Source organism: Canis lupus, chromosome 6, assembly GCF_048164855.1.
Source record: "Canis lupus baileyi chromosome 6, mCanLup2.hap1, whole genome shotgun sequence".
Classification (NCBI taxonomy): Eukaryota; Metazoa; Chordata; class Mammalia; order Carnivora; family Canidae; genus Canis; species Canis lupus.
Window position 1 is genome coordinate 79,140,864 of NC_132843.1, and position 11,363 is coordinate 79,152,226.

The window sequence follows — 11,363 nt, forward strand, 5'->3', positions numbered from 1 at the left end:
TAATTTATTTTTAGGGGATCCCTGGGTGGCTCAGCAGTTTAGTGCCTGCCTTCGGCCCAGGGAGTGATCCCGGAGTCCCAGGACCGAGTCCTACATCAGGCTCCCTGCATGGAGCCTGCTTCTCCACCTCTCTATCTCTCACTGTGTCTCTCATAAATAAATAAAATCTTTTAAAAATTATTTATTTTTTATAATAATAAATTTTTTAAAAATTATTTTTAAAAAATTATTTTTAAAGATTTTAAAGTTTATTTGAAAGAGAGAGCGTGCACCAGCAGGGGAGAGGGGGTAGAGGAGAAGCAGACTCCCTGCTGAGGACCCCTGGACCCCTGAAGTCCCCAGGACCCTGAGATCATGACCTGAGCCACAGGCAGGTGCTTAACCGACAGCCACCCAGATGGCCCTCAAACTGATGACTTTAACTTATTTGTTTCTGTTTTTCTATTTGTAAAATGAAAATAATATACCATACCTTATCTCACAAGGACATTCAGATATGTATGAAAATGTTTCAAGGGATCCCTGGGTGGCGCAGCGGTTTGGCGCCTGCCTTTGGCCCAGGGCGCGATCCTGGAGACCCGGGATCGAATCCCACATCGGGCTCCCGGTGCATGGAGCCTGCTTCTCCCTCTGCCTGAGTCTCTGCCTCTCTCTCTCTCTCTCTCTCTCTCTCTCTCTCTCTGTGACTATCATAAATAAATAAAAATTAAAAAAAAAAAAACGTTTCAAGCTCTTTGACTAAAAGACATAAAATACATAGAGATTCACATATTAATAGCCATTTTTGGTTTAGACAATATATATTATGTTTTCTTTTTTGTTTTTTTTAATTTAGGATGGAGATTCAGAGGTGATAACGTTGTTTCTGATTTCAGCCATTCTGTGTAAAGTTTATGTTAAAGAACTAAAACATATTAAAGCATTTTTAATTTCTTTTACATTGCAGTGGGGAAGGCGCTGCATTTACACAGTCTCATCATCATTTGCCTTCTAGACATTCACGCCCCCAAGCTCATTCTTCGGCCTCAGGTAATATATTTTTTTAAGAAAGCCTAGGTTAACTGAGAAATGATTGATAATAAATGTAAATAAATAAAAATACCAGTCCTTTTTTTTTTTTGGAAAAGTGCTATATATATACTAAGAGTTTGATCTGTTTCTCTGCACTTGCTTTTCTTAATAAAATAATCTCTATTTCTCCATATAGATTTACTTACTTTTTAGTGTTATTACTGAATCCTGAAATATTTGAAATCTGTTTAGCTGTAAATTGTTTTTACATACTTTCAATGACTTTTTTTCACATTTGAAGGAGGAATTAGAAGATCTTCATCTATGTCCTATGTTGATGGTTTCATAGGGACATGGCCCAAAGAGAAAAGGTAAACAAAAGGAATTATTTTTAGTATATTCACATTATCAATGAATGTTGTTTACTGAATCGCTGTGTTTTACACCTGCAGCTAATGTAACATTGTCAACTATTCAGTTATTAAAAAAAAAAAGAAAGAAATGCTAATTCTTTCTCTATTTTGTTGGTAGCCAAGTTAACAATTAGTACCTAACTTTGAAAAGGGCAATATAGGCAAATGCGAGAGATGAAATTTTAAAGGTAACCCAGTGCCCTTATGCTTACCTTGAGAACAACAGGATTATGAGAAATGGGAAAAGAAAAGAAGTGTAATTTTAAATAACTATTAAAGGGTATCAAATCATTTTTTTTCTGGGCCTATTTAAGGATTTTCTCTTTAAATCTTTTTTAGATCATCAGTGCATGGAGTTTCGTTTGATATTTCTTTTGATAAAGAAAATACTGTACACAGATCCACTCCAAACCGAGGAATCACTCGTTCTATTAGTAATGAAGGACTAACTCTGAACAATAATCGTGTATCTAAAAATACTAGGAAAAATTTGTCCTTCAAGCCAGTAAATGGAGAAGATGAAGCAGAAAGCATTGAAGAAGAGCTTAATATAGACTCTCACAGTGACCTCAAATCTTACATGCCCCTTAATACAAATGAACTAAATTCTAATGAGAACATTCACTATAAGCTTCCAAATGGAGCTTTACAAAATAGAGTACTTCTTGATGAGTTTGGCAATCAGATCGAGACACCAAGCATTGAAGAAGCATTACAAATAATTCATGATACTGAAAAATCTCCCCATACATCTCAGTCAGACCACATTGCGAATGGCTTCTTTCTTCATAACCAGGAAATGAGTATCCTAAATTCAAACATCAAGCTAAATCAGTCTAGTCCTGATACCATAACTGATACAAAAGGTGCCTTGAGTCCCATAACTGACAATACTGAAGTAGACACTGGAATTCATGTTCCTTCAGAAGATATCCCTGAAACCATGGATGAAGATTCTTCTTTGAGAGATTATACTGTAAGCTTAGACTCTGACATGGATGATGCATCTAAATTTCTTCAGGATTATGATATGAGAACCAACAACACCAGAGAAGCTTTGAGTCCTTGTCCAAGTACTGTGAGCACCAAGTCTCAGCCAGGTAGCAGTGCTTCCTCTAGTTCTGGAGTTAAAATGACCAGTTTTGCTGAACAGAAATTCAGGAAACTGAATCATACTGATGGGAAAAGTAGCGGGAGCAGTTCTCAGAAAACTACACCAGAGGGCTCTGAACTTAACATTCCTCATGTGGTTGCTTGGGGACAAATTCCAGAAGAAGCAGGCCTTCCCCAAGGCCGGGACACTACCCAGCTCTTGGCCTCTGAAATGGTGCATCTTAGGATGAAACTGGAAGAAAAGCGGCGTGCTATCGAAGCCCAGAAGAAGAAGATGGAGGCCGCGTTCACTAAGCAGAGGCAGAAGATGGGAAGGACAGCATTTCTTACTGTCGTGAAAAAGAGAGGGGACGGCATTTCCCCGCTTCGAGAGGAAGCAGCCGGTGCGGAAGATGAGAAAGTGTATACTGATAGAGCAAAAGAAAAGGATTCACAAAAGGCTAATGGACAGAGGAGTAAGTCCCTGGCAGATCTAAAGGAAAGTATGGAGACCCCTCAAGCCAAATGGCTGAAGTCTCCAACCACACCCGTTGATCCAGAGAAGCAGTGGAACCTGGCAAGCCCCTCAGAGGAGACTTTAAATGAGGGAGAGATCTTGGAATATACAAAGTCCATTGAAAAGCTAAATTCATCTCTGCATTTTCTACAACAAGAAATGCAGCGCTTGTCACTGCAGCAGGAGATGTTAATGCAGATGAGGGAACAACAGTCATGGGTGATTTCCCCTCCTCAGCCCTCTCCGCAAAAACAGATCCGAGATTTTAAACCTTCCAGGCAGGCAGGCCTGTCGTCAGCCATTGCATCCTTCTCGTCAGACGCCCCCCGTCCTACCCATCCATCTCCACAGTCTTCCAACAGGAAGAGCACATCTTTTTCTGTTAAAAATCAAAGGACTCCTAGGCCAAATGAACTAAAAATAACGCCTCTGAATCGAACACTGACGCCCCCTCGGTCTGTGGATAGTCTTCCTCGGTTACGGAGGTTTTCACCAAGTCAAGTTCCTATTCAGACTAGGTCATTTGTATGTTTTGGGGATGATGGAGAGCCTCAATTAAAGGAATCCAAACCTAAGGAAGAAGTTAAAAAGGAGGAACTGGAATCCAAAGGGCCCACAGGACAGTATGTACATAAACCGGAAGAAAAGGAGATCAAGCCTCTTGAGTCAACAGTTTCCGAAGTCCTGTCGCAGCCTATCACGGAGACTGTGTGTCTGACTCCAAATGAGGACCAGCTGAACCAGCCCACAGAGCCGCCTCCTAAACCTGTTATCCCACCTGCTGCTCCTAAAAATGTTAATCTGATTGAAGTTTCCCTCTCTGATCTGAAACCTCCTGAAAAGGTTGATGTATCTGTTGAAAAATATGATGGAGAAAGTGATAAAGAACAATTTGATGATGACCAGAAAGTATGCTGTGGGTTCTTTTTTAAGGTAATACTAATCTTCATCGTTTCAGGTATCATCATTTGATGGGTGTGGCTGTAGTTGGCATGCTTGCCTGTCTCAGTAGTAGTCCCTTCTGCTAGAGGCTTCCCACTAACCCCGAACTACATTTTGGAGCCCCCTTGGTGGACTGTAGTAACAACCAAGCACAGTGAACAGTCTTCCTTTCACCAACATCACAGTACAGGTTTACATATGGTGGTTTTGCTCCTCTGCCTCTCGCTCGCTTTCACAAAAGCCTTTTAAAGAATGTGAAGCTATTTGGATCTCTTCAAAGAGTTACTCGATTATCAGTTTGTAAAGAACACATAATTTGGCATTGTGTCTAAGTATGTTTCTTTTTTTAATTTTCAACATCTTTATATGTTTTGTTTCTTAATCTTTTTTTGAAAATTGACTGGATACAGTCTTGCAAGGTGTACTATGTAAAAATGACAAATATAGTTGGAACAGTTATTGAAATAGCTCCTTTAAAAGCATTCGATAAAGGTCCTAGCATATGACTCCTATTTCAGTATTGATATTGGATGTAATGTACTGCAGCCAGCTAGCACAAATAACGAACGGTATCACCTCTTGATGGTGAAGATACTAAAATTTATCCTAGGTATTAGAAAAACAAGAAAAGCCTAATAACATTTTAAAATTTTTCTCCTGGGATGCCTGGGTGGCTCAGCAGTTGAGCATCTGCTTTCAGCTCAAGTCGTGATCCCATGGTCCCAGGATCAAGTCCCACGTCGAGCTCCCTGCATGGATCCTGCTTCTCCCTCTGCCTCTGTCTCTGCTTCTCTCTCTCTCTCTCTGTGTCTCTCATGAATAAGTAAATAAAATCTTTAAAAAATAATAATAAAAAATAATAAAAATTTTCTCCTACTGATCCATTTTCTTCATCTTTATGTTTTCCCATATTTTTCAAATTACCTATAGGAAAGACTATATCTTTTTTTTTAAGTATCAGAAACACAGATTTGTTTCTTTTTTTAATTATGAGGAACTACAGTAAGATTATCTCTGATCCTGTATATAGCTCCACAATGCAGAATACAGAGGAAAAAGACAACACTCAACAGGATCAGTTTATAATTTAAGATTTTAAATTGAAACAGCAGTAGGAATAAGAACCCAAGAATATTGGAGTGATTACAATCACTAGTTTTACTTATGGTCATTTTATAATTGAGATCAACTTTAAAATATGTTAGAAACATCCAGAGTGATTGCCTTTTAACCCCTTTTTAAAAAAAAGTTTAGAAATTTGAATATTTTGCTTCTTAACCATGTAAGATGACTAATTTTTAATAGAATGCTCTTATCGACTTGAACAGATACAGTTTACTAATTTGAGAGACCTTGGCTACCTCTGTTACTTGGAGAGAGAAGAAAACAGAGGGAAGAGGATCCTTCAGTATAAAATAGGCAGCACATCTGTACCTTCATGTCCATTCTGTCCAGGCAACAGGGATTTCATTCATGTGACCTACCATATAGCTAATTTTTTGGTACTTTTACTTGAGCTTATTGAGCATGTATTTTAAATATAATTTTAATGCAATTTTTAAAAAATATTTTATTTTTAAGTAATCTCCACACACAATGTGGGGCTCAAACTCATGACCCTAAGATTAGGAGTCACATGCTCTTCTGACTGAGCCAGCTAGGTGCCCCGGTTTTAATGCAATTTTTTAAATGGAGGGGAAACTCTCTACTTCTAAGTTATTTATTAGGTCCAAAAAAACCTCTCTCTCTCTCTCTCTTTTTTATTTTTCCCCCCTTTTTTACAGTTCTTTGCAAACTTCCTAGGTTTGGAAAACGTAATTAAGTAAGTTTAAGTGTCCTTTGGTAGTTGATAGAACTGTTAGCGCTTTAATTCATTTCTTCCTTCCTAATTTCTGGAATGTGTCCTCATATGGTGGAGTTGGAATAAGGATAACTAGATAGTTCATATTTTTATTTATAAATGTGACCACAATTGAAAATGAGCATATCTGTGGTATAACGTTTCCTGTTTTTCAATGAAATCCATGCTTAGGATGATCAAAAAGCAGAAAATGATATGGCAATGAAACGGGCAGCTTTGTTGGAGAAACGACTGCGGAGGGAGAAGGAGACTCAGCTTCGCAAGCAGCAGCTAGAAGCAGAGATGGAGCATAAGAAAGAAGAAACGAGGTAAAGGCTACGGCTGTGATGGCCCTGGATCTGAGCTGAGGGTGCGCAGCCACGCCAAGGACCGTCCGGGCCGTAGCTGGAGGCAGTGCTTTCTCAGGGAGTCTTAACAGCTTTTTCAGTTGTTTGCAGCATATGTAGACAACTGAATTAATGCTGACCTTTGGTGTTTTTTAGAAGTTAATTTATTTTCCCAAAGTATTGGTCATTTGTACATTTTTACACTAAGTTTGGGGCATTTCAAAGTGACATTCTTCAGAAACATTAATGTGACTTCACTGGTTTTTACATACAAACGTATTTTTTAAAAGCAGTTATTTACCAATGGTAGGTGTATATATTTTTTAATGATCTAAAATATATTTTTAAAAAACCATTTTTCCCCAAGGTGCTGAAATGTAATAATTCTCCCTTCTCTCATCAAAGCCATACTCCCCAATGTCTGGTTTCTTTAGTGTGCAGAATAAGAAATGTAACCATTTGGTTTCTTAGGCGTAAAACTGAGGAAGAGCGTCAGAAGAAGGAAGATGAGCGAGCGCGCAGAGAATTTATCAGACAAGAGTACATGAGGCGAAAACAATTGAAACTAATGGAAGACATGGATACAGTAATCAAACCCCGTCCTCAAATAGCAAAACAAAAAAAACAGCGCCCAAAATCTATTCACAGAGATCATATTGAGTCTCCCAAAACACCAATAAAAGGTCCTCCAGGTAACACAGCTTATTATGAAGAGTCTGTTCATAAAAAAACACCAGCCTGGTTTTCATACTAACTCGACTGTGCTTTGGAATGCTAAATTGGGTACACTACTTGAGATGACGCATGCTCCTAATTTGGAAAGCCAAAATGAGCAAATGTCATTTTGGGTTTTTTTTGTTTTTGTTTTTGTTTTTTTTTATGACTTAAGTGTGTTATGTGTGCATGCATATATTCATTAGAGCCAGTGTGAGTGCTAAAGCATCCAGTGTAAATACTAACTGATTAGGGAACTCTGCTCTCAGATATTAATCTCTCTGAATTGTTAATTACCCTTTCTATGCTTGTCCATTTAAGGGTAAATACTGTATGCGTAGAAATACGTAAGAAATACATTAGTATGATAAGGAATATAAAAGCAAGAGTTCATGAGGCCCTTCTTTAAGACAGAAATGGTCACATGTCCAAATCTATAATATTTGGAGTTGAGAGTCGAATCCTGAAATTTAGGACACATACTCACTTTTAAAAATACATACATTTTTTAAAACTAAGCACCATGGAAAATTTTAGAGAATTCCCATAGTTACTCCAAAACTGAGGAAAAATAACAACATAACACTGACTGTTTAAAGAGAACTCTGCCTTTTCTAGCCAACAAAATTTCTTGATACCCTGTACTAAAATTAGTAAATTATTTTCCGATGTAGGAATTACATATTCCTAAATATATTTTATTCTTTTAAATTTCTTTTGTTAACTCTTTTCTTACAGCTAGAATATCAGTGTCTCATATTATCACTTCCTTTTAACAGCAATTAGTTTTATTTCTCAAAAGTAGGTACACTGCTAATTGTAAGTAAATTATGCATATATGCATGCAGGCATACTACAGGTTTAGAGTAAAAGATTAAAAAAAGAAAAACCACAGAAGCGCAGTTTTCATATGCTGGTGTTATCTAATGAACAGACTCTTTTCTAGTTGCTCCTTTTAAATTTCTAATTTTGTTTTTATTCAGGATCACGAATTTATCGTGTTTTTTCAGTCTCTAGCCTTTCTTTGGCATCACTGAACACAGGTGACAACGAGAGTGTGCATTCAGGCAAGAGGACACCAAGGTAAATCCATAATGTGAACATTTTTCACTGAAAAGAATGTTTCCTGCAATTTTGTTGTATTTTATAATGAATGGATCATAACACAAATTTTTATAGTTTCCTGATTGGGACTATTTGTGTTTCTGTTAAAAGAAATTTACATATAAAGTGGTCTATTCATATTTGACTTTTGTATCTTCTAGGATTTTAGGGTTACTGATATTGATAAGATACTTTGTTATAAACTGTAGAACATTAACAGTAATTGCTGATATGGTTATGGTAGTCATAGTGTTCAGAATTAGTACTTCATTTAAGTGCCTGCCTCTCTACTTTTGTCCCCATAGAATAATTCCAAAGTAGGCTGCCTAACTTACGAGGGATCTTTTTTATTGTCTCTCTGGGATGTAGATTAGAAACTGAAAGTCCTGTTTCATTACATTACACTATAATACCTGTATACAAAGAGAAGGTCATGACAGGCATGAGCTTTGAGTTTTGATCTTTGTATTACCAACCTATCGCAGCCATTGCCATTTTCATATGGAAAAACATTCATCCTTTCAGTGAGCAAGTACTTACGGAATGCCTGTTCTGTCCAGGCTCTTGGATATATAGCTGTGAATAAGGCAGTTACACCATCTTTTGATTTTTAAGCTTTATTTTGTTTGGTACTGTCAGGTATACCCCTTCTGACCCCAAATATTCTTCTGTTTGAGGCATTAAAAAAATGTCTTATTTACCATTCAGATCTGAGTCTGTAGAAGGCTTCCTGTCTCCAAGTCGTTGCGGCAGTCGAAATGGGGAGAAGGACTGGGAAAATGCATCGACAACCTCTTCAGTAGCTTCTGGAACAGAATACACAGGTCAGAGTCTACATTTTTAGGGAGACAATTTACCACAGTCATGAGAACAAATACAGGCTCTACTAATGAAAGCTTCATGGGCTCGTCTCTTGGTCTAGACATGGAGAGTGATCAGGAACACGGAGTGCAGGGGGATCCCTGGGTGGCGCAGCGGTTTGGCGCCTGCCTTTGGCCCAGGGCATGATCCTGGAGACCTGGGATCGAATCCCATGTCAGGCTCCTGGTGCATGGAGCCTGATTCTCCCTCTGCCTGTGTCTCTGCCTCTCTCTCTCTCTCTGTGACTATCATAAATAAATAAAAATTAAAAAAAAAAAAAAAAGGGAACACGGAGTGCAGATGGTCCCTTTCAGGGAGGTCAGTTTCTTGATACGGTTGCACTTACGGAGGTAGTAACTTGTGTCAGATGACTTGAAATCAATTTCTAAGCAAAATGAGTAGTACTCATTTTTAGAGAAATTCTATCAGCAATACATAGGTCCTGAGTATTGTACTGAGAAAAGGCTAGAATCCACAAAGGCCTCTCTAACATTGGGATTTTAGATATCTAGAGTTGTGCATCTTTCAAATATATTAAGCCAAGGTGTAAGGGAGAGGAGGTAGCACCTGGCTGGCTCAGTGGAGCGTGCAACTCTTGACCTAGGGTTGGTGAGTTTAAGCTCCATGTTGGGCATAGAGCCTACTAAACAAAAAAAAACCCAAAAGTCTTAAGGAGGTTCTGAAACATAAGAAGAGTACATTGGATCCAGGAGGGCATCCAGCCTCCCATCAGATCCTCTCGAGCTTTGTTTGGGTGGGCATTACTGAAACAAAAGCAAATTGAAGAAGAGAATGTAAAACACTTAAAAAGAAATGAAGCAGGAGAAGAAATATGAACAGCCCTTGAGATCTAAAGTGGAAAGGCATAGGAGGATGTGCAGAGGGGAAGAGCAGGGGGCAGGGAGTGTGCCTCCCTCTGCATGTGACCCACTGGAAACGGAAGCCCCATGAAGACCTAAAGAGGTTAGAACTTGCTAACTTCCCACATGTACTCCGCTCCTGTGGTCACTTTGACACCCCTAATGCCGGGGATTGGACAGGATTTCCTTGTTTTTCCCTCTGCTTCTCTACGTTCACTTAACAATCCTATCTGCCAGGCAGTGTTCCAGATCTAGAGCTAGAGTTGCAGTGGTGTGCCAGATGAGCTCGTACCATAGGGCTCTAGAAACTGCTAAATTTTCAGGAGTTATGCAGGCTGCAGAACCATTAGTAGCTTGATATCCTAGTCATGGTAGGAGTGACTTCTATCACAGAAATAGGTAAATGCTGCAAATCAGGGCTGATTTTTTTTCACACAGGTAACTGGTTTCTCAGCTCACTACTGAGGGTAAGGACAGTCCTTGCCTTCCAGGACAGAGTTTAGTGAGAATGAAGTAGGGAGTCTGTACTGTATTACCCTTCATAGTAGGAACGTTCCAGGAAAATGGCAGAAGATGCTTCTGTACTTTGCAGACTGAGGAGTAGAATTATTGGTTAAAGATAACAAATGCTTTAAGAAAACTCAGACATGGGATCCCTGGGTGGCGCAGCGGTTTAGCGCCTGCCTTTAGCCCAGGGCACGATCCTGGAGACCCGGGATCGAATCCCACATTGGGCTCCCGGTGCATGGAGCCTGCTTCTCCCTCTGCCTGTGTCTCTGCCTCTCTCTCTCTCTCTCTCTCTGTGTGTGACTATCATAAATAAATATAAATTAAAAAAAAAAAAAAAGATTTAAAAAAAAGAAAAAAAGAAAACTCAGACATGTGGATGAAGAGAAAAATGAAGCTTTTTCTTCTCTTTTTAAAAGTTACAATTACTCATGGACCCATTTTGCTTTAAATTCACCAATAACATTACCAGACTTCAGAAAGAAGGCGAAGCAGACAGTGTGGCAATTACATAGCCCTGTCTGATTTCCAGCACTGCCGTCTCACAGCAGCCTTGGAACATCCCTAAGATGTATCGCAGTGTGGATAAAACAATGTTCTGATTGGAGTATAGCTAGTCAGAGGCCTTTAGACACAGATTTTGATTTTTTGTTAGTGATTCCTCAGTATAGGAACAATTATATCATTTAAACATAGTAGTGTTCTGACTTAGGAATGCTATTTTTTATTTTGCTGCTGAATTCTTACCACAGGACCAAAGCTCTACAAAGAACCCAGTGCAAAATCCAATAAGCACATAATACAGAATGCTTTAGCTCATTGCTGTTTGGCTGGAAAAGTAAATGAAGGTCAGAAGAAAAAAATACTGGAGGTAAGCACATTTGCATGAAAATTAAATTTGGCAACATTCTAAAATTGTAAAGAGTCTTCTCAGCTACCGATCCAAGAGAAAATACTCTTCATCTCCTCCTAGGATATCAACAGCCCATAAGAGATCTGTAGCTATGTTTCAATTTTAGACTGAGTTAGTTCACTTTCAAATGGGGTGTTAGAAGACTTCAGACTTAATTAAGACTAGAATAGACTTCAAGAATAATGTAAAATTATGAATTCTTTTCTTGCCTAGAGCTACTTGTTCATGTTTCATAAATGTAG

The 11,363-nt window shown here is 38.6% G+C and overlaps 1 protein-coding gene across 6 annotated transcripts in view; it reads left to right on the top strand.

Moving 5' to 3' along the window:
• CAMSAP2 (calmodulin regulated spectrin associated protein family member 2) overlaps positions 1–11,363 on the top strand; it is a 116,532-nt gene that overhangs the window by 101,905 nt on the left and 3,264 nt on the right. For 4 of the 6 annotated variants that reach the window (XM_072831345.1, XM_072831347.1, XM_072831349.1 and 1 more), the window contains 8 exons: positions 947–1,029; positions 1,313–1,382; positions 1,764–3,966; positions 6,008–6,144; positions 6,634–6,854; positions 7,860–7,959; positions 8,689–8,804; positions 10,961–11,079. In XM_072831345.1, the coding sequence (XP_072687446.1) occupies positions 947–1,029; positions 1,313–1,382; positions 1,764–3,966; positions 6,008–6,144; positions 6,634–6,854; positions 7,860–7,959; positions 8,689–8,804; positions 10,961–11,079 (3,049 nt within the window). The remainder of the gene's footprint in view (positions 1–946; positions 1,030–1,312; positions 1,383–1,763; positions 3,967–6,007; positions 6,145–6,633; positions 6,855–7,859; positions 7,960–8,688; positions 8,805–10,960; positions 11,080–11,363) is intronic. The other 2 variants (XM_072831346.1, XM_072831348.1) reach the window with 1 other exon arrangement.